We start from the raw sequence: 26,503 nt of genomic DNA, 5'->3' as shown, positions 1-26,503 counted from the left end.
CTAGGTGCCCGTCAGCAGATGACTGGATCAGAAAACTATGGTACATCTACACAATGGAATACTATGCTGCCATAAAAAAGAAGGAATTACTACCATTTGTAGACACCTGGATGGAATTAGAGAACATTATGCTAAGTGAAATAAGCCAGTCAATGAAAGAAAAATACCACATGATCTCACTCATTTAGGGATAATGAAAAACATTATAAACTGATGAACAAAAAGATAGTTACAGAGGCAGTAAAGCATCAAACAGACTGTCTAATTACAGCGGTAAGGTTAGGGAGAGGTGGGGGAAATAAGAGATCAACTGAAGGACTTGTATGCATGCATATAAGAGTAACCAACGGATGCAAGACATTGGGGGGTGAGAGCATGTATGGGAGTGGGGGGGGGGCAATGGTAAGATATGTACACATATAATACCTTAATAAAAATTTGAAAAAAATATTTCTAGACTCTAACCCAGCCTTGGGCAAACTACGGCCCGCGGGCCGGATCCAGCTGTTCTATCCGGTTCTCTTGCTCTCCCCTCCGCTCCTTTACTTTGAATTTATATTAGTTCACACAAACACTCCATCCATGCTTTTGTTCCGGCCCTCCGGTCCTGTTTAAGAACCCATTGTGGCCCTCGAGTCAAAAAGTTTGCCCACCCCTGCTACCATTTTCACAACTAGCATCCTGGTGTAAGCCACTACCTCCTCTTATCTGGATTATTTCAATAGCCTCCTAATTGAGCTGCCTGCTCCATTTCACTCACCCCAAAGCCAAGTCCTTACACAACATCAAAAGTGATTCTTTTAAAACTTCATTTAATTCTCATTCCTATGTTCAGAACCTTCCAGAAGCTCCCTATCTCATTCAAGTTAAAATCAAAATACTTTACTGGCCTTATAAGGCCTTACATGAGCAGACCTCATCTTCTTTACTGCCCTTTCATTGTACTATAGCCATGCAGCCTCTTGCTTTCCCTCAAATATGCTACCCATGTTCCAGCTCAAGACCTTTACATGTGTTCCTCTTGCCTAGAACTTTCTCCCAAAAGGTATTCCACATAGTTTCACTTCATCACTTTGAGTCTTTGCTCAAATGTCACCTTTTAGGCGAAACCTTTCCTAACCACTCTATGTAAAATAGCAACCTCACTCCTACCCCTCACACTCCCCATCTGCCCTACTTTCTCTTTTTTTCTTCCTCTATGGCTCTTTTTACCCTCTGATATTACATTTTGCTTGCTTATTATTTGGGTCTCCCACTAGAATGCAAGTTCCATCAGGCATATTTTATTTCTGAATCTACGGAATAGTAGTATTTGTCAAATAATAAACCATCAATAATATTTGAATAAGTGTATGTACAGAAGGATGAATAAGGGATTTGTTCTAAGTCACATAGCTAGTTGTTGCTAATAGAAAATACCAGTGTATAGATAATCTGTCCCAAGTTTTTTTTTTTTTTTTTTTTTAATATATTTTTATTGATTTCAGAGAGGAAGGGAGAGGGAGAGAGAAATAGGAACATCAATGATGAGAATGATTGATTGGCTGCCTGGGGATCAAGCCCGCAACCCGGGCATGTGCCCTTAGCCAGAATCGAACCCAGGACCCTTCAGTCCGCAGGCTGATGCTCTATCCACTGAGCCAAACCAGCTAGGGCTGTCCCAAATTCTTTTTTTTTTTTAACCTTCCCCCAGCCTCCCCTACCCCCGTCGCATGCCCAAATTCTTTCTAGTATTCTATCACCACTAACCCCATTGCCTTTTCTTTTAAGTTGACTTTAAGCTGGATCTTCCTTCCACATGTTTTCTAGAGTTTGACCTTTCTAAGGGGCTATTTTATATAAATTTACTCATATTCTAACTTATCCCTCTCTCCTTCCCTCTCCTTTTCCCCTTCTTACAGGTTTCTGTTAGTAAATTAATATGGTGTTTATTTTTTTTATTTTTAAATGGATTTCAGAGAGGAAAGGAGAGATAGAAACATCAATGATGAGAGAGAATCACTGATTGGCTGCCTCCTGCATGCCCCCTACTGGGGATCAAGCCTGCAACCTGGGTATGTGCCCTTGACCAGAATCGAACCCTGGACCCTTCTTCAGTCCACAGGCTGAAGCTCTATCCACTGAGCCAAACCGGCCGAGCTAATATGGTGTTTATTATGCACTGGATCAAATGCCTAGTGCTACCATGTCCTATGAGAAAGGGAAGGAAGCAGACTTAAGACAGCATTCCATGAGGAAATGAATGGTTAGTTAGCCCCTTCTTCTCCATAGTCTTTGTGCTCTTGCAGTTCTAGTTATTTGTGATCGTTTTTCGGTCTTCTGCCTTAGGCATTCTTTTTTATCTCTGCCTTGGAAATCAGTCCATAATTTACCCTCATTTTGGCTTTGCAGTAATCCAGCTGCACCAGGACCTAAATAAGGAAAAAATATTCCAGAGAAGGGACAAGAGAAAAATGGGACAAAGGGTGTGGATGAACATGAGGATTAAATAGCAATGGCGAATGTTGACAACAGAGAATTACATGTGACAGAAAAATCTAAAGATTGTGACAGGGGCCCTGTCTAGTGTTGTTCAGTTGGTTGGGCATTGCCCCACATACCGAGGTCGCTGGTTTGATTCCTCATCAAGGCACCTGCCTAGGTTGTGGGCTCAATCCCTGGTAGGGGGTGAGTAGGAGGCAGCCAATTAATGTTTCTCGCTCTCCCTAAAAATCAGTAAGCCCAGCGTGACTCAGTGGTTGAGCATCGACCTATGAACCAGGAGATCACGGTTGGATTCCCAGTCAGGGCACATGCCCAGGTTGCGTGCTCAATCCCCAGTGTGGGGCGTGCAGGCGGTAGTCAAATCAATGATTCTCATCATTGATGTTTCGATATATCTCTCTCTCTCCTTTCCTCTCTGAAATCAATAAAAAAAATATATTTTAAAAATAATAATAAAATAAAAGTTAATAAAAACATGTTTTCTTAAAAAAGATTGTGACGGTACATGTGCAAAGTGGATACACGTGAGACCTATGAGGTAGGTGTCAAACTCAAACAATCAAATGAGAAACATTAAGGCAGTTATGTTAATTCGTATATTTGTTTATGGTGTGTACGGTGTATACTAGTAATTGTCAGGTTTTAACCTCCAAATATTTTCTTTAACTTCTAGGCTTTTGCAGATATGCTGAGAGTGAACAAAAATTTGAAGGGCTTAAATATGGAGTCCAACTTTATCACAGGAGCTGGGGTTCTAGCACTGATTGATGCTTTAAGAGATAATGAGACCCTGGCCGAGCTCAAGATTGACAATCAGGTCAGTGTTCTGCAGCAGTAACTTTGAGGAAGCTACAGCCCACACTGCTGTGCAGGGCTTGGGGACTCAGGAGGCGTGTGGGAGGAGGGCTTTCAGGGAGCTATTTGGGAAGTGGCATGAAAGAGGATGAGAGGACATTGGAGGCACCTGGAATATTAACTTGATATTTTTAGTATGGGTCTTTATATATTCATAGAGTTATGCAACCATCACCACTGTCTAATTCCAGAACACTTTTATCATCGCAAAAAGAAATTGGCCCTGGCCTGCGTGCTCAGTGGTAGAGCGTCAGCCTGAGCACTGCTCAAGGGCATGTACCTGGGTTGCAGGCCCATCCCAGACCCCAGGCCCTGGTTGAAGCTCCTGAGGGAGGCAACCAATCCTCCCTCACATCAGTGTTTCTCTCTTTCTGTCTCCCTCTCACCCTGCATCTCCCTCTCCCTCCTTCCTTCCTTCTCTACCCCCCCACTACACCCCCCCTCCGCCCCCATCCCCTCTTCCCTTCCACTCTCTCAGAAAATCAATGGAAAAAATCCTTGGGCAAGGATTAACAACAACAAAAGAAACTCCATACCCACCAGCAGTCACTCCCTATTCATCCCTCCCACCAGCTCCTGGCAACCATTACTCTATTTCCTGTGTCTGCATTTGTCTATTTGAGACAGTTCATATAAATGGAATTGTGTGCTACGTGGTCTTTTGTGTCTGCCGCCTTTCCCTGAGCAAAATGCTCTGGAGGTTCATCCACGTTGTAGCACATGAGTACTTATTCTTTTTTTGGCTGAATAATATTGTTACCTTTGGGTTGTTTCTACTTTTTGAATATTAGGAATAAAGCTGCTGTGAACATTTACATATACAGGTTCTTATATGAACATGTGTTTTTATTTTTTGTGGGTCTGTACCTAGAAGTGGCATTGCCAGGTCATCCGGGAATGTCATATTGTTTTCCACAGCAACTGCATCATTTTACATTCTGACCAGCATGCCTGAGGGTCCCATTTATTTCTACATTCTTGCCAACCCTTATTATTTTCTGTCTTTTTTATTATAGTAATCCTGTGGGTATGAAGGTATCTCATTATGGAAATCCACAATTTTTTGATGTCTGTATGATCTATACTGAACTTTAAACTTTTGTTTCTCTTGTATGCTATAAGAATTGGGAAAATTTTAAAATACCAACAGAATCAGCATGTGCCTCAATGTCTTAGTCTTGACTTACCTAGAAAAGTGTTTTGATCTAGTTTATTAACACTATTCTTATTTCTGAATATTCCAGAGGCAACAGCTGGGGACAGCTGTAGAATTGGAAATGGCGAAGATGCTTGAGGAAAATACAAATATCCTTAAGTTTGGATATCGGTTTACACAGCAGGGACCCCGAACCAGGGCAGCTAATGCTATAACGAAAAACAATGACTTAGGTAAGACATACAATTGCAAATCAAATTTCTGAATCGTGCCATTAAGCTAATGTATTGGAGAAGCTTTTTTTGCTTTTAAAATAAATTTTAACAGAGATGACTTGGCCTGTGTTTCTAATATCTGCGTGGTCCTTTTTATACTGATTGGATCAGAATTCAGTTTAAGGGAGGCTGTAGTGATTATTGGGTTGGTTAGTGGGTAAAATCTGCTTCCTGTGAAAATCATATTTCATAGCTTTTAGTGAACAGTTTTCTACAATAAACATTTATACTTCCTATAATAAAAGTCTTACTCTTAGCTCTAAGTCACCCATTGGAGCTATTAAAAAAGATTTCAACATGACAGTAAGATGTTTGCCCGTTTTATCAAATGCTCTCTGGTGGCTGAGAGGTAAGAGTAACAAGATCCTGAAGTTGAAGACCTTGCCCTGCTACTAGTGAGCACAGCCTGGTGGGTTAGGGCCACCCGTCCATGAGGAGGCTAGGGGGTCCTCAGATACATGCACCTTCTTTACTCCATCAGCTGAACTAGTTGGCTGGCCTCTTTGACAGCCAAAGGTTATGGTAGCCAGCTGTGACCTGACCACATTACCAGGGTCTGAGATTTCCATTACTTTGCATTTATTTTGTCATAGCCCTGAGCCAGTCATTTTGTGGGAGAAAAGAGAAGGAAAATTTGGGGAGCAGTAGTAAGTCACTTTTAAAAATGAATGACAAAACCATTTTCACTATGTTCTTTCACAGACTGAGGAAGTACTGTATTTAGTGCCTAATCAGAAGAGCATGCACATATTGTTAATACTATCTAACCGCAGCTGCCTGAGTGTCAATTCAGAATTTAACACAATCATTTGTTAATTATTTTTAATAGAGGTATAAACTTTTTCAATAAACAGATGAGACAGCACAATGGACTTGAATACAATTGCTGACCATTGTGTTTTAGATTTCTAATGCTCTGGCTATGTAAGCACAGGTGAGCTTGGACATGTAGTTCTCATTTTAAAACCCCTCACTTCTCAGCAGGTAAATGATAAGGAAAAGGATGTGAATTTTTTATTTTAATGACCATGTGAATTGGAAATGGACATTTCATGTTTGTACAGCTATCGGTGGATTTACAGAAACTTGTTTGCAAAAAGCAAGTTAAGTTTGTACAAATGAACAGGGATTTCTGACTTTCTTTACTTTTCTCATAGTTCGCAAGAAACGAGTTGAAGGAGACCACCAGTAAGTCCGCCAAGGCATAACCTTTGGAAGGCTTCGGAAGGTCATCAGGACTCACGTTGGTGATATCAGATATAAAATTTTCCTGGGTTGAAGGGAAAAGACTGGAAATTTTTCCTTTTTTTTTTTTTTAACTACATGTATATTTTTCTAGTTTAAGTTACAAGTTTCAAACTGTAAAATCAATAGTAGGTGATATTTTATATTTTAAAGCATTATTTCTACTTTCTGCTAAAATCAATTTTAATTTAGCTTAATTGAGTGGTTTATGCTGGGTCTTGGTTAAAAAAAAAATACAATTATAAGAAAGTGTAGGAAGTCACATGTAGAATGATATGAACATTTTAAGGACCAAAATCTCTTTGTTAAAAAAAGGGACATTGCTGTTGTCAGACTTGCTGTGCACCTCATAGGTACAAGCACTTCAAAGCTTTCCTGATTCCAGGACGGGAGAGATTTCTGTGTTTCAGAACACACGAGCTTGGGAAGATTGTGCTTTTGCTTCTATCAAGGAAGCACAGTGCCAGAATTTTAAACCAGGTGACTCAGCATCTACTCATCTGTTTAGAAGGAAAAGCAGGCCTCTAGGAGAGAGAAAGTGCCTTCCCGGTTACTGCACTTGTCTGATGTGTTTAGCAATACCTTTAAGAGTATGGTGATGTCTACACTGATTACAGTGTTTCCTTTTAATACTGTGATCTTCATTAGATTTTTGTGAAAGCCACAGTAAAAAGCATCTGAGTAGGAAAGCTGTCCTCTTCCTGTAAAAGGCAGATAGCCAACTCCTGGTGATATAGGGTAAGAGAAAAGGAAAGCTGTTGTTTACAGTAAATGTGGTGAGGTGAAGTCTGAGGAGCATGCAAAACGGTCAGTTAAACTGATGGTTCCTGTAGAGCAAATTAGACACGGGCATGCATATAAACCAGCGTTCCTGTATGCAGCGTAGAACTCCATAAACGGCATTTAATCATCACTCCCTACAAACGTTCCAAACAGGAAACCTGCTCTTCTTCATAAACCCAGTTTTTATTGTTTCCTGTTATCTTGTACTTTTTTGTCCAAATTGTGTAAAAATAATTTCTCATAACAAAAGTTGTCTTCCTGTTACTCAAAGAATCAAAGCGAACAGTGTACTGGGTGGGCAGCTGACTCCAGACCTCCAGTGCGATAGAGGATTTGGACCTGTATCCTTGCCCTGTTTCAGGGCAGCCTCCGGACCAGAGATGGTGGAGTCTTTAAGCTGCTGAAAGCGGGGGCAAAGGAATCTGAGTAACCCTGGCCTCAGAAATTCAGGCCCGGCTGTACCATTTACAGGGAGATTTTTCTAAGGGAGAATCTCATTTCAGAGAAGCAGAGAGGTCTGTTGTCAATTTTTTAAAAAAATTTCTGCTCCTTCGGCTTACAGTGAACAGTTTATCCAATGACTGGGCAGCTTCCTGTGTACTATGGTATAAGCCTTCTTAACAGGGTGTGTTTCTTGCTTTGTATCAGTATCTAATGTTTTAAAGGGGCCTAAGATTGACTTTGCACTATTTCCTTTCAGTTATAGGCTGCTGATTTTTTTTTTAAGTTAGGAAGTCTCTCTCTCTCTCTCTCTTCCTCTTTTTCTTTCTCTCTCTCTCTCTCTCTCTCTCTCTCTCCTTTTCATATACAACTTTGGAAACGTACTTGATTTTAGAGACTGCACTGTTCCAGCAGGGTGGGGCCACATGGAGCAGAGGCAAGGCTGCCTTGCTAGACTAGCACTGTCCTGTGAGTCATTACATTGATTAGTATGTTACCCCTCCTCCATGAGTTTGTTTTTTTAACACAGATAGACAAGCCCTTACCTAAAATTGTATATCATACTTATGGATAATATCTTTAGTATGAAGAAGTTGAGTGTTTTGCTTGTACCATTCCAGTTCTGAGCTACAATAGTTCATTATATAATTTAATAAATAACTTTAAAGGTAAACATTCATCCAATTGAATATAGAAAAATCTTTCGAGAATTGTAACTACAGGGGGAGAAAAATGATGTTTACTTTGATCTTTAAAAATATGGCACCTCTTAGCCTTTTATTAACTTTTGGAATTTCTACATTGCTCTAAAATTTTGTGATATATTAGGGTTGTGAAGTAGTCTTGATATTTAAACCAAAGATGTATAAGACTTAAATTTTGTAGTCTAACCAATTTAAACTTATCTGGTGATCTAATCAAAGAACATTTGCATTTTAAAATTGCTGGGTTATTTTTTTAAAGCTTTAACTTCCCATTTTATAAAATTTTATATTTATATTTGTCCAAATTTTTTCTAGTATGTCTACATGAACTTGTATTTTTAAAATATTAATTATTAATGTTGGTATTATTAAAATGGATTTTGGTGCTATATACTTGTAGCTAGTAAGTCTAAAGTATAGAAGAAATACATTTTCTAAGGGTGCCTGTCATTTAAAAGACCAAATAAACATTTTGTGTTTTAAACACCTAGCAATTGTTAGAGATTTCAATGAGAATTATCTTGTTCGTTAAATGGAAAATTCTTATTATTTGAATGAAACAACCCACATACTTTATGCAATAGGTGCACTCTGGAAAAGTTACATGTAAATAGAACTTTGTAAATTGTTTTTCCATTGACAATATCTGATGTGTTTTCATTTAAAATGGGAATTCCATGATATAAAAAAGTTATAAAAGAAAAAATGTTTGATAAATGTTAGTCATGTTCTGTTATACAGTGTATTATATTTAACCCTTGCTTCCATTAAAATATGATGAAAAGATGCATGAGGTTTCATAAAATCTTGTATTTTGGGCTGTGTTCCCAGGGCTTCCTCACTTCCTCCTTATAAAATCAGGGGCCGCCATTACCTCCACGCAGGCCTGAGGAGCATGCTTTTTCTGGGGTCCAAGCAACTCCATTCTCTGCAAGCTCAGTGCCATCCCACTTGGCTCCTTCTTGCAAGGCCACAATTTTTCCAGTTTCATTGAGATATCATTGACATTTAACATTGTGTTAGCTTAAAGTCATACAACATAATGATTTAATCTATGGATATAAGACATGATCACCACAGTAAGTTTAGTTAACATCCACCACTTCACATAGTTAAATTTTTTTCCTTGTGATGACAACTTTTAAGATCTACTCTCTTAGCAACTTTCAAATATATAATACAGTATTGTTAACTGTAGTCACCATGCTGTACATTAGATCCTCAGGACTTAGTCATCTTATACCTGAAGTTTGTACCTTTTGACTACCTTCACCCAATCCTTCATCCCCAGCCCTGCCTCTCACAACTACCAATCTGTTCTCTGTTTCAATGAGGTTTTTTTCTCTTTTTACATAAGTGAGATCATACAGTGTTTGTCTTTCTCTGTCTGGCTTATTTGACTTAGCACCATGTCCTCAAGGCCACTTCACTTTCGAATAGTGTTACCCGAAGACATGGCAGCCAGGAAAGCTAAACGCGAGGATGTGCAGAGCAGCTCCCCATGCTGCCCTCGACTCAGGCCCAATTTGTCTGCTTAAGAAGGGTTTAAAACAAGTGGCACATACACATATGCTCATACACACACATTGCATAAAAATCTTTGTAATTCCAAGTAAATGCCCACTTTATATTTTTTTGTCTTTTGGATGAATTATATTTGGTTTTAATTATGTTTAAAAGCTTGAAAATTATCTTGTTACAATGCATCATTCTTTGTCACAGCAAATAGATATTTAAATACATTTTTAATGCTAAAATATCCAAAATGCTGTAGGTGTTTTATTTTTTCAACTTTTTAAATACAAGCGTGTTAATTTTTATAATACTGATGTCTAAATATGAAATATTATTAATCTGGTTCATAATAGCACAGAGAAATTTCTTTTGAAGAACATGTACTATAGGCATTTAGAACTTACCACTTCTTTCTGGAATAAATAATTTCAATAAAGTTTATCAAATATCCTGTAGACTGTGACTTTTTAAAAATCCCTATGAACATTTTTTACCCACAAAAATAGAATTTCATATGGTTCAATCTAATGCCAGCCATAAAACTGAATTGAGTTGACAAATGTGAAGAAACAGGGTCCTATGACCTGATTGGGAATCAGTCCTGCTTAAAGCAGATGATTCTTACATCACAGCAAAGGTATCTTATCAGTCACCTATGTCCACCAACCAAAAGGGAAAATCAGTGAAACGTGTAATGGGTTTGAGGAAACTTTTAGGGATAAATGTCAATTTAATTTAAAATTTTCACAGTTCTGAAAGAAGAATAAAAAAGTTCCCCTTGAATCTTTAATGTCGGCTGGCCTTTGAGGATGGCTGTTGGGGTACATTCACTTACAGGAAGCTTTGGTGCCTGTCCCCTTTGCTAAGTTGGAGGCTCAGGCGCTTGAGTCATCAGGTAACTTTAGCTCCTGTGAGTTCAAGTGGAGGTGGTGCCAGGCACTGTGGCCATGGGGAGACAGTGCCTTTGTGCTCAGCCAAGTAGCACCCTGCTTTTTTAGGTACCAAATAAGTGGCCGACCACATGTGGGCCCCAGATCACCAAACATCTTTCATCCTTCAGATGTTAAACTTCCCTGCACACCTGCAAAGGTTGAGGGCCTGGAGATCCTAGCATAAATCCCCACCCCAGTCTGTTGGCAGAGATAGCAGAGCCTCATGGGCCACTACCCCCCTATAAAGAATAGCTGACCTGAGTGACCTCAGTGTCAGTGGAGAGAGAAGGCTCCATTGTTTCCTCCCTTAGATTTACAAGTTGGACAATTAAAACTCAAGAAAGGATCCCCTGCTCAACATAAACATGCCTGAAAGATGCACACATTGGGACATGTGAGGGCAGGCATAATGGAATGAGCAGGGGAGGTGGGACAGGGACAGTGGCTGCAGATACAGCTCAGTGTCCATCTAAAAGTATAAAAGAGAGGGAGCCGAAACCAGTTTGGCTCAGTGGTAGAGCGTCGGCCTGCGGACTGAAAAGTCCCAGGTTCGATTCCAGTCAAGGGCATGTACCTTGGTTGCGGGCATGTCCCCAGTAGGGGGTGTGCAGGAGGCAGCTGATCGATGTTTCTCTCTCATCGATGTTTCTAACTCTCTATCCCTCTCCCTTCCTCTCTGTAAAAAATCAATAAAAAATATATTTTAAAAAAAATAAAAGAGAGGGAAATACATGAATCCAGGTTTTCCACATGATGAGATAATGGACCATTTTTCTTGGACCTTTCTATTCAACAATAAAACATTTTTAAAGATGTTTCTAATTAGTATTCAACTCTCAGAGCCAGAGAAATATAAACATTAAATCATGAACTATTTACATGGTCAAGTTCAAGTACCTCTGAGTTGAGGAAACTGACTTCAGAGAAGTAACTTGCCCAAGATATTACCGATGGTTTGTTCATTCAGTAAATACTTATTAAGGTACCTATTACATTCCAGCTACACCAGCCACAAAGTTAGAAGTTGAATCTGGTTTTGTTTCCCGCTGCTCTTCTATAATAATAAAAGCATAATATGCTAATTAGACCAGATGTCCTTCTGTTCGGAGCTGCAAGGGCCGAGGCAAGCTGCCGCGGCTGCGAGAGCCAACCCCTTTGCACGAGTTTTGTGCATCGGGCCTCTAGTTTCTCCATAAAGTCACTAATACATCTGCTCATTATTGTGGCTGTGCATAGAAAATCCTGCCTCTTATCTCAAAAATACTGATTTTCCTTTACTTGGGAAGAAAAAGCTTTGGACAGCAGTCTTAAGTTCTTTATGTCTCAACTTCCACATCTGTAAAATGGGAATTACAGCCCTGTCCTTCAAGTTGTTCTGAGGATTAGAATTGTAGGGCCCATACAGCACCCAGTGTCCAGTGAGCCCTCCCATGCTGTACTTGCTCTTCCAAGGTCCCAGGGCTATGTGGTCAATGGAAAGTTGACACAGGACACAGAAGGGCCTGACGCAGCTGGCAGAACAGGGAGGACATCCCAGAGGGGGCAGTACCAGAGCTAAACCCAAGCTTACCTCTGAGCCCCACCGGGGATGGGGTGAGGCAGAGGGCAGGAAGGCAAGAAAACCTAAGATCCAGAGCAAACACAAACTGGATTTTCTAAAGTCACAGACTTGCTTCTGAACATATTTTATTCACAACTAGGATTATGCAAAAATAACTCAATTCATCAAACAAAACAAGACATTTCATCATTGTTTTAAAACAAATTGTTGAGCCCTAGCCAATTTGGATAGAGTGTTGGCCTGCGGACTGAAGAGCCCTGGGTTTGATTCCGGTCAAGGGCACATGCCTGGTTGTGGACTCGATCCCCAGTAGGGGGCGTACAGGAGGCAGCCAATCAAGGGTTCTCTCTTATCATTGATGTTTCTATCTTTCCCTCTCCATTCCTCTCTGAAATCAATTAAAAAATATATATTAGAAAACAAACTGTTGAAAACAATACAGACTATGAGTGCAGGTTTCATGCGTCTGTCATCTTTCTCTTCTCTCCCTGCTTTCCTGCTTCTGTAGGGTTCACCTGGAAAATATGAGAGTCGAGAGGTAAAATTCAGTACCAAACAGTTCCTGGCAATTTTGTCTAAAGTAGCTGACTGAGGAGCCAGCCTTCACATGAGAACTCGACCCCCCACTGGTGACCTGTCCAGCAGGTCAGGCAATGGAAACCATGCTTCCCCTGGATGGCAGTCAGAGCCGGAGGGGCATTCCTCGCTCTACCGACTAGGATTTCTACAATATTATGCTTGAGATGCATTTGTCCGCTTCCTTAGTACTTTACTCTCTAAAATTCAGCACTTTAAAGCCCGCTGGTTTTTTTAGAGGACTACTGGTGTTTGTGTGCTTTTAAAATTTGAAATATATATTTATATATGAATAAGTGAAAATGAATGCCTCGCTTAGACAAGTGACCCATGTTCAGTTGAACATCCCTGTTACTGTGACATTTACTCCCATCTCTATCTCCGGAACACAGAGTGGAGGATGTTAAGTGTTCAGCAAACACTGAAGGAATAAATATGGCTTACGGGCACTAACGTAGTGATTCACTTGTACAGTTGAAACTTAAAATATCTTTGCACTTATGATCCTGTACATGAAAAAGGAAATAATTAAAGGAAAAACATTTTAATAACATGAAAATGGAATAACGCTCCACTACCATTATACCCAAATAATAAAGACACCCAGTTACCACAAGAACACGGTAGACCCCTTGCTCTCCCACGCTGAACTGTTCCTAGTTCTCCAGACAAGACTTGGTGCCCAAGGGCCCTGCGCCTTCCTCACAGGCCTCTGCATCTCCCTGGCAGGCCCGCCCTGGCCGCTGTCCCCTACAAGCCAACACGCTCCCACACTAGGGCCAGTCCCAGTCTGGTACGGCATGCCTCTCACTGAGGTCCAGCCAAGTGTGTGGCCGCCTGTTGTGTGCCTAGGCTACAAGCTCCTCTTGAGAAGCTGGCTCCTGGGTAGGGGGCAAACCCTTTGGAATGGAATATATTTGCTTTTACCTCATCACTGGTGAGTTGCTTTGCTCTCAGTAATCCTTGAGGCTTTTCTTCTGATCCTTCATCACTGTCTGACGAATAGATTCTGGCCTGTTCCTCTGAAAGCAAAGGAACTAGAGCATGAGACTGACCCTCCAAGACCCATTGATTCCTGATTTTTTCTTCTGAATACTGTCACTTCCCACTGTACGTTTTCCCTTGAGGAGCCAACAGTTTTTTTAAAGTTTTGATGAGAAGTATAAACAGAGGTGGGCAAAAGTACGTGAGAACTCTGTGCCAACGTGTGCTTGAGTTCCGCAAGTAGACTAGGGAGTGTGTAAATAACGAAGGCCGGCGATGTGAGCACTTGTGAGATTGGGCCTAAGGGCACTGTGCCACTCTGTTGCGTTAACAAAGCTACTGTGATAACCATAATCTGCAGGTCTTCCTCCATACAAATACCTGTCAACCTATTTTTGCCCGACCCTGTATGACTTTCAGAAATAACGTAGATTTCAGAACTTTTGTTCTCAGAGAGATTGATCACTTTTAAATACCCACGAGGCTTAAAGCACACATGTTTTAAAAAACTGCCAAGTTTAAGTATTGGGTCCTTAATTATACAAGCATGCAAACTGCCCATTGCACATTTTCCTCCATAGGACAGAATTATTTCATTTTCTTTATTTTGCCTTCGTTTCCCAGCTTAGCTTTTCTGTGGGAAAGTGGTCCTAACAACAACAAAAATAACCCATTGACACAGGGTGCTGAAGGCCTGGGACGGGGGCCAGGGGCGGGCTGGAGGGGACAGTGGGGGGAAAAGGAGGACATATGCAATACTTTCAATAATAAAGAATTATTAAAATAACAATAATAAGAGACCTTTGTACCACCCTCTAAGTAACAGCAGCCCAGGGAATAAGAGCCCACCAGAGCAAAAGCAGGCACCGGGGCTCAGATGAAATGTTACCTCCACACCAACTCACCTCTGAGTTCCCCTGGGACTGGTTTTGAATTACTCACCTTCCTCCTCCTCCTCCACCTCCTCTTCCTCCTCCTCCTCCTCCTCCTCCTCCTCCTCCTCCTCCTCCTCCTTCTCTTCCTCCTCCTCCTCGCTGTCACTGCTGGACTCTTGGTAGGGGGCACTCAGGCCCTGCCGGTTCTGCTTCCCACGAAGACGGATTGTCCCCTGGCGAGTAGAAGCCCTCAAGCGTTCTTTCTCTTTCTATAAAGAAGCAAATAAACCCCTGAACTTAAAAATGAACAACTTTTGTGCTCATTGGAACCTACTTTTATATACTCCCCATGTCTTAGATTACAGATCTCTGCAAGCCACACCTGTTACCACACACAGTGATCGCCTTGTTTAGTTCTAAGGTGTGAAGGCCACACAAGGGTGAAGAGGCACATGGCCCCTCACACCGTCCAATCAGAACTGGCATAGGCACAGCCTTGGGAGCCACCAGGTCCCCTGTGCTGCCAATCAGAGCCCAGGGAGCAGCGACCAGCTGAGCCATGTCATCATGCCCAGCGGATGCCTGAGGGAGGCCGTTTCTGTTCCCAAGAGACAGACACCTGACTGGCCCAGACTCCACCAAACCACCAGAGCCCAGATATTCCTGTCTGGGCCCCTCAGCTCCCGAGGACAGGATGAGAACGTGTAGGCAGGGGCCGGTCCCTGAGCCCCAAAGTAGAGCCTTCACCCCCTTCATCTGCCTGGCATCCCACATGTTGGGGTTCACAAAGCAGGGCAAGTGTCGAATGAATCAGAAATGTCCTTTGACCTTCCTAGATCACTTCTTATCTGGCTAACCCAATTTTGTGATATCTCTCAAAGGCTACATTTTTTAAAATTATCAGTTTTCATCTGAAACCTCACAGATTGGAGGGAGAGCACCTGAGTGTCTGGTTTGCTCTATCTCACCCGTGGCAGTTGACATTACTGTGGTTAACTACACATTTAGGAGGTTAAGCTGGCTGCCGGATAACCACAGGAGGTAAACTGCCTCTGGCAATAAAAAATGGTGAATTAATATTCTGGAAAGCACAACTTTTTTTTTTTATTGATTTTTTTTCGGAGAGGAAGGGAGAGGGAAAGAGAGTTAGAAACACTGATCAGCTGCTTCCTGTACACCTCCTACCGGGGATGTGCCCGCAACCAAGGTACATGCCCTTGACCGGAATCGAACCTGGGACCTTTGAGTCCGCAGGCCGATGCTCTATCTACTGAACCAAACCAGTCAGGGTGGAAAGCACAACTCTTAACACCCCCAAATCCCAGGATAAAGCGTAACCAACACACCTTAATCTTCTCCGTGCGCTGGCACTCGGGATCACGGCCAGCGATTGGTAGGATCCTAATCTTCTGTGTCCTTGAGCATCTGCCAGCAAGTGGCAGGGCCATCTTCTTATGGGTGGCATAGTCTGTAGAGTGAGGTCTGCAGGAAAGGAACAAAAGTGCCTGTTTACTAAGAACACTAGAGGCAATCATAGCGCACAACCTGCTGTGGACAATGACTACCTCCCTTGAGCAGAGCAGCAGGGCCCCGGCCCTGGTGCTTCTGCACCCCCTCATTCTCTGGCTCCCGAGGAGTGCTTCCCTCCGCCCCGCCCCTGGAGAGCCAGATGGGGGGAAGTGGGAGTGGAGTGGAGGAGGAGAGGCTGTGGCAGGGTCAGGGCTTTAACAAAGAAAACCCCGACCACAATCCTAGAAGAGAAGGGAAGGGAAGGGAAGCTCCGTGAGGGAGGCACAAAGGCTGGAAGGCACAGTTTCAGAACTAGAGATGAGTCCCTCCATCTGAGTAAAATCGGAAGGAAGGTCAAAGCAAGGGGAAGGGGCACAGTGGTACGGGGGCCTCATGACTGCTCAGGGCCACCATGGGACAGGAGGCCCTGCACCCTGACTAAAGAAAGGCGGGTTTAAGTGCAGCAGAGAGGAGAAAGGATGCTCCTCAGGAGGGAGCCTCGGAAGGAGAGCGTGCCTGTGAGAGAAGGGACACGAGGAATGAAACTGTGATGGACAGTGAAGCACTGTCCCAGTGTGGAGCGTGGGCACGTGGAAAACACGCATAGAACCCTGTCCTTTAGGGTGCCACTCCAGAGACCATCAGGGGGATGGATCTGAGCCACATTTAGTGTGCCAGGTCTGCATGACATGATTTTATGTATTATTTGACTTAACTGATACAACATCCCTGTGAAGTAGATGTTTCCATTTTATAGATGAGGAAACCAAACATTTGTGAGATTGAGACTCCTCCTCAAGCTTACATGATCAGATGTGAAATGCAAGACCTCAGAACCACCCATTACAGTCTTTAAAACAGAGCACAGAATAAACTGATGAACAAAATAGGTCCGGAGGCATGATGCATGGAACAGACTGACAAATTAACCAAAGAACTTATATGCATACTAGAGGCCCAGTGCATGAATTCCTGCATGGGTAGGATCCGGCCGGCCCGGCCCTGATCAGCAGATTGGGGCCGGGCCTGTCAGGAGGAGGAGACAGCAGGAGGTTGTCTGGCCAGCCCGCCCAGAATGGAGTGGGGGGTGCCAATTGGGAGCCAGCAGCCTGGGGGAGGGGCCATGGGCAGTTGGCCAGCTGGCCCTGCCCCTGATCAGAGTTGGGGGGCTGATCGGGGGTGGAGCTGGCTGGGGGGAGGGGCTGCAGGAGGCTGGCCAGCTGGCCCTGCCCCCTATTGGGTTGGGGGGGTGATCAGGGGTGGGGCCGGCTGGGGGGAGGGGCCACAGGAGGTTGGCTGGCTGGCCCCACCCCCCAATCGGGCCAGTTCGCTGGCTGCAGTGGGCATCATAGTGACTGGTCATTCCGGTCGTTCCGGTCACTGGCTTTTTATATATATAGATGTGCATAGCCCATGGACACAGACAGCAGTGTGGTGCAGGCCTGGGGCAGGGTGGGAGCTGGTAGAGGTAATGGGGGTGGGGTGGAATGGGGGACATCTGTAATACTGTCAATAATAATGAAATAAAACAAATTTTTTAAAAACCCAGAGCAGCCCTAGTCAGTTTGACTCAGTTGATAGAATGTCAGCTGGTGGACTGAAGGGTCTCAGATTCCATTCCATTCAAGGGCACATACCTCAGTTGCAGGCTCGATCCCTGGCCTAGTCGGGGCATGTGCAAGAAGCAACCAATCAATATGTTTCTCTCACATCGATGTTTCTCTCTCTTTGTCTCTCCCCTCACTTTCACTCTCTCTAAAAATAAATAAATAAATTAATTAATTAATTAAATAAACAGATTTATCAAGTCTCTGCGCGACATGATTCTTACCATAAAATTCACCCATTTAAATATACAATTAAGTAATTTTTTAATTTACGAAGCTGTGCAACAACCATCTGATTTGCACTACAGCAATCTGATTTTAGAGTTTTTCCAGGACCCCTAAGAAAAGCCTTGTGCATGCTGCCACAGTCTTTAAAGTGTCCTTCAGAGGGGAGCGGTGAGAAGGAGCCACCGTGCAGCGCCCAGGGGAGGGCCAAAGCACAGACACGCAGCACTGAGCCTGCTTGGGGTCAGGCAGCTGCCTGTCACACCATCTAGCTCTTCCCTTCCCTCGACTGCAAGCACACACCAACATACTCATGACCAGTTAGCTTCCCGGGTGAATTGTAGTAAAGGGAAAGGACACGCTGACCAGCAGAGCAGCACAGACAGGTCTTTAGGCCTCTCCGGAGGTACACTGAACACGGTGAGTTCATACACTGGTCTTCTGGTTTACACACTGTCTCCTCGTGGTCTGAGGGCATGAGCTGGCTCCCTGAGAAACTGCAACTTGCAGCAAAGGTGAAAAATAGTACGGGAACCAGACCATGGTCCTTGGTGAACTGTACCTCGAAATTAGGTCATGAGGGCTGAGTTGGGCTTTTTGCACAACCTCTCTCTTCCTTGCTGCTCTTTAATTGCAAATAATAACAACACAGTAATTACCTGAAGGTGAGCTTGGATTTAAAGATGGCTTGTCCCTGCAGACCAGTATCCTCTCTCACAAACAGGTGGCTGTGGTTGCCCTGCAGTGGGGCTTTGTAGACATAGAACACTTCGCTGCCCAAGTGCAGGGACATGCTGCAAACCAGAAGCAGGTGATGTTAGGGCGGCTGGTCAACCGGTCCTCCAGCTCCCATGCTACCCTGACCGCTTCACTTAAAATGCAGTGCAACTGCAGGGCCCTGTCCTCATCCTGTTTCCTCAGAACAAACACTGTAAATAACTAACCTACCTCCTTCCAAAGCAAACAGTGGTAAAAACCCATCTCCTTTCAGCTTGAAATATAGTTGTTCTGTCATCTTCCCAATCTCTACCACTTCATTAGTAAATCAGTTTTTCAAAACACAGCAATGTACACTGAGCGGCCAGATTATGATGATCTCTGAACTCAGAATAATCTGGCCACTCTGTGTGTGTGTGTGTGTGTGTGTGTGTGTGTGTGTGTGTGTGTGTGTGTGTGTGGGCCCAGTGCATGAATTCGTGCATGGGTGGGGTCTGGCCAGCCTGACCAGGGGGAGGGGACATGGGTGGTTGACCGGCCTGCCTGCTGGTCGAACTCCTGGTCGAGGGGACAATTTGCATATTAGCCTTGTATTATATAGGATATACACTGAGTGGCCAGATTGTTATGTGTTCAGAGATCATAATAATCTGGCCACTCAGTGTATAATATGTCATAGCTCACACATGGAGCTAACAGTAGGTAGACACCATGAATTCAATCACCTCTGGGACCATTTCTGAAGTCTCCCACCAGCCCCAGCCGGTTTGGCTCAGTTGATAGAGCATCAGCCTGTGGACTGAAGGGTCGCGGGTTCGATTCTGGTCAAGAGCACATGCCTGGGGTTGCGGGCTCAATTCCCAGTAGGGGGCATGCAGGAGGCAACCAGTCAATGATTCTCTCTCATCAGTGATGTTTCTATCTCTCTCTCCCTCTCTGAAATCAATAAAAATGTATTTTAAAAAATATATAATAATGTCTCCCACCAATGCAGCACCATGATTGCAACTCTGTTTATTTTTTCCCAGCTTTCCCAGAGGCCTAGAGTTTGTTCATGGTTTAATGAAAGATGACCCCAAAATAAGTTCTTACCCAGAAAACTTCACACTCATCACAGGCTGCCCTCTGGGTGTTTTATCACTCTTAGGCATTTGCGCTCACCTTCCATCTGACCACTTCACCATCCGAGTATTGCTTTCTTTAATCTCATTTCCTTCTGAGTCCCGGCGTACCCTCCATCGCATAGTATTTTCTACCTGGCTCAGAACACAAAGGCATTAGGCATCTGGTGTGACAAGCTGCCTGTTCTTTTTCTTTCTTTTTTTGTTAATTCTCACCCGAGGATATTTTTCCATTGATTTTTAGAGAGAATGGAAGGGAGGGGGAGAGACAGAGAGAAACATCGATGCGAGAGAGACACATCAATTGGTTGCCTCCTGCACATGCCACCGCCAGGGCTGGGATCAAGCCTGCAACTGAGATACATGCCCTTGACCAGGAATCAAACCCTTCAGTCCGCAGGCCAATGCTCTATCCACTGAGCCAAACTGGCTAGGGCACTGCATGTTTTTTATTCCTCGAGTGACTTAATGATCATGTGCCAAGAATCCATAGGTAGTGATAGAATAGGCTTCCAAAAAAATAGCTGATTGGGCCACACTGCAACCTTCCTGCTACAAGAACCTAGAGATATTGGTTAATCTAACCACACATTTTGTTTAAATCTTTTCTGAACCCCAGCTCATAGCAGTGGAAGCAGACGTTAAATGCGAGGCAGGAAGGAGTTCTTATCAGCACATCAAGAGCTTCAAGAGAGACAGGGTGAGGCTTTGGGTCCACCTGAATAGGCAGTTAGAACCGGTACAGTACGTCCGCTTATTGTAGGGCCACCTGAAGGGCCTCGAACCCAATGAAAGAAGGACTGAAGAAGTGCCCCCTAGCCTAATAAGACAACAAAGCTCTGGCCCTAGCTGGCTTGGCTCAGTGGATAGAGCGTTGGCCTGTGGACTGAAGGGTCCTGAATTCGATTCCAGTCAAGGGCACATGCCTGGGTTGTGGGCTCAATCCCCGGTAGGGGGCGTGTAGGAGGCAACCAATCAATGATTCTCTCTCATCATTGATGTTTCTATCTCCCTCTCCCTTCTTCTCTGAAATCAATAAAAATATATATTTTTTAAAAAGCTCTGAACATTCCATTAAATAACATTTTAAAAGAATAAACCATTAAATAATTAAATTAAAACTTGAGACTTTTGCTTTGTCCTGTTTAAACTAAAAGTTCAAGTTTACACTTCCCATATGGTAGGAAACTCCAAGTCACAAAAGTAGCAAAAAAATGGATCCTGCTCTCGGCCACTACTGGAGGCCCTGGCAAAAGCACATGGGAAACCCCTGTGAGAGCAATGGTAGTGCTTGGCCATCCCGAGAGGAACTGCCTAATGACAAGGTCCCTTTTTGTGCACAATCAGAATTCACATAAAGGGCCTGAGATAATTCTATTGTGGGAAGTTGCTAGGATCTATCCACTGTGAACTGTGCCCTCGCTACATTATCTTTATCCCAAAAGAGGTGGCCAACAATTTTCAAGAATTTTTGTCTTTTGTCAAAAAATTACAACTACAAATAAAAGATTAGAAAAGTGACAATTCTACAGGGATTAAAAAGATGATGATGTACTTCTCCCCTAAAAATATTCTGAAAAGGCATTTAATTCCTTGTTCTAAACTGTTATTTATTGATTGAATAGTAAATATGAAAGATCATTTCATAAGCTCAAGTCTCAAGTTATTATCCCTGTATTTTACTTTATAAAAGGGAAAAACTTACCAAAAGAAAGGATTAAAGTGAACTTTACCTTTATTTTTAACCTTGTTCTCTCTTCCTCATCAAGCACTTTCTCATCTGCAAATTCATCTTCATAATACTGAGGATAAAAAGGTCTAAAAATTGTTTTTAATGTTGATTAGCCATATTTAGTAATGAATATGATTAATACTACAAATTATAATCTTAACAACATGCACCAATGTGTTTTCAAAAATCCAGTAGGCGAATCACTTCATGTAAAAACTTCAAGGAAATATAAAAATTACTGTACTCTCTTGAAATTTGATTTAAAAATATATTACATGAGCCCTAACTGGTTTGGCTCAGTGGATAGAGCATCGGCCTGAGGATTGAAGGGTCCCAGGTTCGATTCCAGTCAAGGGCATGTACCTTGGTTGCGGGCACATCCCCAGTAGGGGGTGTGCAGGAGGCTGCTGTTTGATGTTTCTCTCTCATCGATGTTTCTAACCCTCTACCCCTCTCCCTTCCTCTCTGTGAAAAATCAATAAAATGTATATTATATATATATATATATATATATATATATATATATATATATATATTACATGAAATAAAATCCAAACATGATAAAATAATTCAAAGTCTTCTTTGCTTGATAAAATGTCTTCTAATTACAGGTAACACATGATATATCTATCTCTCCATATTTTTATTTTTTTAATAAATCTTTAATGTTCAGATTATTACAATTGTTCCTCTTTTTCCCCCCATAGCTCCCACCCCACCCTCTGCCCTTACCCTCCCTCGTCCTCATCCATAGGTGTACTATTTTTGTCCAGTCTCTTCCCGCACCCCCCACTCCCCTTTCCCCCTGAGAGTTGTCAGTCCACTCCCTTTCTATGCCCCTGATTCTACTATATTCACCAGATTATTCTGTTCCTCAGATTTTTTATTCACTTGATTTTTAGATTCACTTGTTGATAGATATGTATTTGTTGTTCATAATTTTTATCTTTACCTTTTTCTTCTTCTTCTTCCTCTTCTTATAGAATACCTTTCAGCATTTCATATAATACTGGTTTGGTGGTGGTGAACTCCTTTAGCTTTTTCTTATCTGTGAAGCTCTTTATCTGCCCTTCAATTCTGAATGATAACTTTGCTGGGTAGAGTAATCTTGGTTGTAGGTTCTTGCTATTCATCACTTTGAATATTTCTTGCCACTCCCATCTGGCCTGCATAGTTTCTGTTGAGAAATCAGCTGACAGTCGTATGGGTGCTCCCTTGTAGGTAATTAACTGTTTTTCTCTTGCTGCTTTTAAGATTCTCTCTTTGTCTTTTGCTCTTGGCATTTTAATTATGATGTGTCTTGGTGTGGTCCTCTTTGGATTCCTTTTGTTTGGGGTTCTGTGTGCTTCCTGGACTTGTAAGTCTATGTCTTTCACCAGGTGGGGGAAGTTTTCAGTCATTATTTCTTCAAATAGGTTTTCAGTATCTTGCTCTCTCTCTTCTTCTGGCACCCCCATAATTCAGATGTTGGTACACTTGAAGTTGTCCCAGAGGCTCCTTACACTATCTTCATATTTTTGGATTCTTTTTTCTTTTTGCTTTTCCAGTTGAGTGTTTTTTGCTACTTTGTATTTCAAATCTTTGACTTGATCCTCTAGTCTGCTGTTAGATCTCTGTATAATATTATTTATTTCAGTCAGTGTATGCTTAATTTCTAGTTGGTCCTTTTTCATATCCTTGAGGATCTCACTAAATTTACCAGACTTTTCTAGACAATTCTTGAAAAACCTTATAACTGTGGTTTTGAACTCTATATCCAGTCGTTTGCTTTCCTCCATTTCTTTCATTTGTGACCTGTTTCTTTGTCTCTGCATTTTGGCTTTTTCCCTGAGTTGATAGAGTGGCTTTGCGTGCTAGGTGTCCTATAGGGTCCAGTAGCTCAGCCTCCCCAGTTACCTGAGGTGGACACTCTTGGTGCACCCCTTTGTGGGCTGTGTGCACAGTCTTGTTGTAGTTAAGCCTTGATTGTTGTTGGTATCACTGGGAGGAATTGACTTCCAGGCCAGTTGGCTGTGAGGATCAGCTGCGTCTACACTGGGTGAACTTCTGTGCTGGAGACACCCTTATGAGACAAGACTTGCAAAAGCCTCTGTGCTCAGCTTTGGATGGGGCTGCGTCTCAGGGTGGAACAGACAGCATTGGTTTCCCGTCAGCCCTGCCCTAATAGGCCCCTATGTCTCAGTGTCCTGTGGTAATTGCTGCAAGCACCTCTGAGAGAAAGCCGCCCTTGAGTTCCGCCTGCTGCCAGACAGTCCAATTTCTCCCCGAATGAGTCTGGGTCCCCAGAGTCTCGCCCAGAACTGGAGTTCAGCGCAGTCGGGAGCTTGTGTCTCTCCCGCTTGAGAAAGCCAGCCACGTACTCGGTTGCCCACCCTTTCCTCGCACGCGTCTCGGTACCTCTGCCTTCCACAGTTCCTCTGAGTCTCAGTGTGCTTTTCTCTTTCCTGACAGCCCAGTTTCACCCAGTATGAGTCTGGGTCCCCAGAGTCTCGTCCGCAACTGGAGTTCAGCGCAGTTGGGAGCTTGTGTCTCTCCCACTTGAGAAAGCCAGCCGCGCACTCAGTTGCCCGCCCTCTCCACACGCGTCTCACTACCTCTGCCTCCTGAAGCTCCTCTAAGTCTCAGTGTGGTTTTCTTTTTCCTTCTAGTTGTAGAATTTCCACTAAGCCAGCCTTCCTGTGGTTCTGGATGATGTCTGTTTTGTCTTTTAGTTGTAGTTTTGAAATTGTTGTGCGAGGCAGCAGTTTAGGTGTTTACCTATGCCACCATCTTGGTTTCTCCCATCTTTCCATATTTTTAAAGAAAAGTGTCATGTTGCCCGGCCAGCATGGCTCAGTGGTTCATCTCCTATGAGCCAGAAGATCAAGGTTCGATTCCCAGTCGGGACACATGCCTGGGTTGTGGGCTCAATCCCCAGTGTGGGGCATGCAGGAGGCAGCCGATCAATGATTCTCTCTCATCACTGGTGTTTCTATCTCTCTCCCCTCACCCTTCCTCCCTGAAATCAATAAAAATATGTTTTTAAAAAAAGAAATGTCATGTTTAACTGCTTGCACTCATGCACCTTTGTGAATAATACCAATTAACACTCTTTTGTTGTCCCAAATCATTCTTTTCTAGATTCACGATGGCTTTCATATTGAACATTTGCGATTTCTCTAGCAAACTTCCTCACTCTCATTTTCTGATTTTTAAGCTTTACAGACTAATAAAAAATTCCTTTGTTAGCTGTGACATCTGTTTATTTATAAGAAAAGTGCCTAAACATTACAAGAATTATTAGCATTAAAACTCGCTCACATCAGCCTTAGCCAGTTTGGCTCTGTGGATAGAGCATCAGCCTGTGGATTGAGGGTCCTGGGTTCAATTCTGGTCAAGGGCACATGCTCAGGGTTGTGGGCTCTGATCCCCAGTGAGGGGTGTGCAGGAGGCAGCCAATCAATGATTCTCTGTCATCATTGATATTTCTATCTTTCTCCCCCTTTCCCGTCCTCTCTGGAATCAATAAAAATATATTTTTTAAAAAGGTTAAAAAAGAAACTCACATCAGAAACTCCATGTTAACATAAAAATAAAATCTCACACACCAGTAATCCATCATTTTTCTACCACAGAACATCATAAACTTATTTTTTCATTAGATGAGAAATCTCCGATCTTTGTGATTCGCCAACTCATGACAAGTAAGAAAACACATTTACATTCTACATGTTTTCATTCAATATCTTGAGAAAAAGAAAACTTGAATCAGTTCTCTTACTTGGGTTCTATGCTGAGAAATTTGGGTAGCTTCACAAAGTGCAATTCATTTCCTAAATCAGATCTGAAGAACGGAGTTTCTACTTCTATCCTGGTGTCAGAAATCGGCTCTTCCTCCTGCTGGTCCTGAGGCAATCTGCGTGCATCCTAGCGAAGAACCAGGATGTGAGAGCTTGCAGCGACACTGGAAATGCCCAGCTCGCCTCTCGCACCAGGCAGATGCAGGTTTGACCAGAAGTACATTAGACACCAGTTTAGGGATAAAGCAGTCAGCAACCCCTCCAGGCCTTTCCCTAAAGTTTCATCCTCTATTCTCCTACCCCCACCGCAAAATTCACAAGAGTTAGTAGCCTGCATTACCAGAAAAAAAAAGTCTATTTTGCTGACATATCGAGTTTGCATAAGATATTTAACAACGGAAGTGTGAAATTATGCAATCCCTCAAGGCTAAGCAACTATTACAATTGGCACAGGTTTGAATAACTTTTAAATCAAAGGTTTTTAAATTTTGAGTCCTGACAGTCTAGCTTCTAAAGCTTGACATCAACCTCATTCTAAGCAGTTCCTTTTGTGCCCCATAATATCCAGAAATTCTCATCGTAGCTCAGAAAGTCACCCATTCATCCGATGTTTCAGACTGCTGCTTAGTTCTCCCTGTGCTCTCTCCACATGGAAGAGTCAGGCCCCCTGGAAATGTTCCCTTCGCTTTGAGCAGTGGGACCAGTTGAGATTAGTGATCGTACTTACAACAGGCTGTCCTGCAACAGGTGGCTGACGGTCATCATCACTCTCGGAAGAAATATCATCTATGTCTCCAAACAGATCCATGGTTCCACTAGAAGCTTCCATGTTGGAGAGAAATGCACAGTCTAAATTTCTCTGAAAAATTCTTCAGTTGGTTCTTAGCCTATCACTTCAACATATTCCCAAGATTCATAAACCAAATCTCAACAAACCTAACCTCAAACAGGCTCCGAGCCTGGCCCTCCGAAGCCTGAGGAGAGTATCTATGGAGAAGGAAGGTGATAAATTTGGTGGAAGGCAAAGTTGTTGTGACAGAGCTTTCAAGATAGTTATCAATTCCTGCCTCTGGTATCCTCGCCCTTGTGTGGTCCCCTCCAACATTGTGTCCTGGCTGGTCTGTGTGATCAACAGAATACAACCTCACTTCCGAGGCTAAGCTATGATCTTGTGCCTTCCCTTCCTTCCTTCCTTCCTTCCTTCCTTCCTTCCTTCCTTCCTTCCTTCCTTCCTTCCTTCCTTCTTGTTAATCCTCACCTGAGGATATTTTTTTCCATTGAATTTTAGAGTGAGTGGAGGGATGGCGGGAGGGGGAGAAAGAGAAACATCAACTGTTTGCCTCCCACACATGCCCCATCTGGGGCCAGGATCGAACCTGCAACCGAGGTATGTACCCTTGACCAGGAATCGAACTTGCAACCCTTGG

At 43.0% G+C, this 26,503-nt stretch overlaps 2 protein-coding genes across 2 annotated transcripts in view; one reads left to right on the top strand and one right to left on the bottom strand.

Annotated features, from left to right (window-relative positions):
• The window catches only part of TMOD3 (tropomodulin 3), an 82,403-nt gene extending 72,502 nt beyond the window's left edge, over nt 1-9,901 (top strand). The window contains exons 8-10 of the mRNA XM_080654441.1: nt 3,158-3,301; nt 4,584-4,728; nt 5,928-9,901. Coding sequence (XP_080510567.1) covers nt 3,158-3,301; nt 4,584-4,728; nt 5,928-5,962 — 324 coding nt within the window. The 3' untranslated portion in view covers nt 5,963-9,901. The remainder of the gene's footprint in view (nt 1-3,157; nt 3,302-4,583; nt 4,729-5,927) is intronic.
• Nucleotides 9,902-14,536: 4,635 nt separating this feature from the next.
• LOC308234504 (RNA polymerase-associated protein LEO1-like) lies at nt 14,537-25,884 on the bottom strand (the record flags this gene model as incomplete). The annotated part of the gene is made up of 8 exons (XM_080642325.1): nt 14,537-14,655; nt 15,733-15,868; nt 17,533-17,650; nt 18,387-18,521; nt 19,606-19,700; nt 21,299-21,383; nt 25,058-25,203; nt 25,804-25,884. 6 exons carry the CDS (start codon nt 25,882-25,884, stop codon nt 17,602-17,604), a joined length of 591 nt encoding a protein of 196 aa, XP_080498451.1. The 3' UTR covers nt 14,537-14,655; nt 15,733-15,868; nt 17,533-17,601.
• Nucleotides 25,885-26,503: the final 619 nt, after the last annotated feature.

The sequence above is a fragment of the Plecotus auritus genome (genome assembly GCF_963455305.1).
Source record: "Plecotus auritus genome assembly, chromosome: 1".
Classification (NCBI taxonomy): Eukaryota; Metazoa; Chordata; class Mammalia; order Chiroptera; family Vespertilionidae; genus Plecotus; species Plecotus auritus.
The sequence above is the reverse complement of the archived record's forward strand: the minus strand, read 5'-3'. Positions and strand labels throughout refer to the sequence as shown.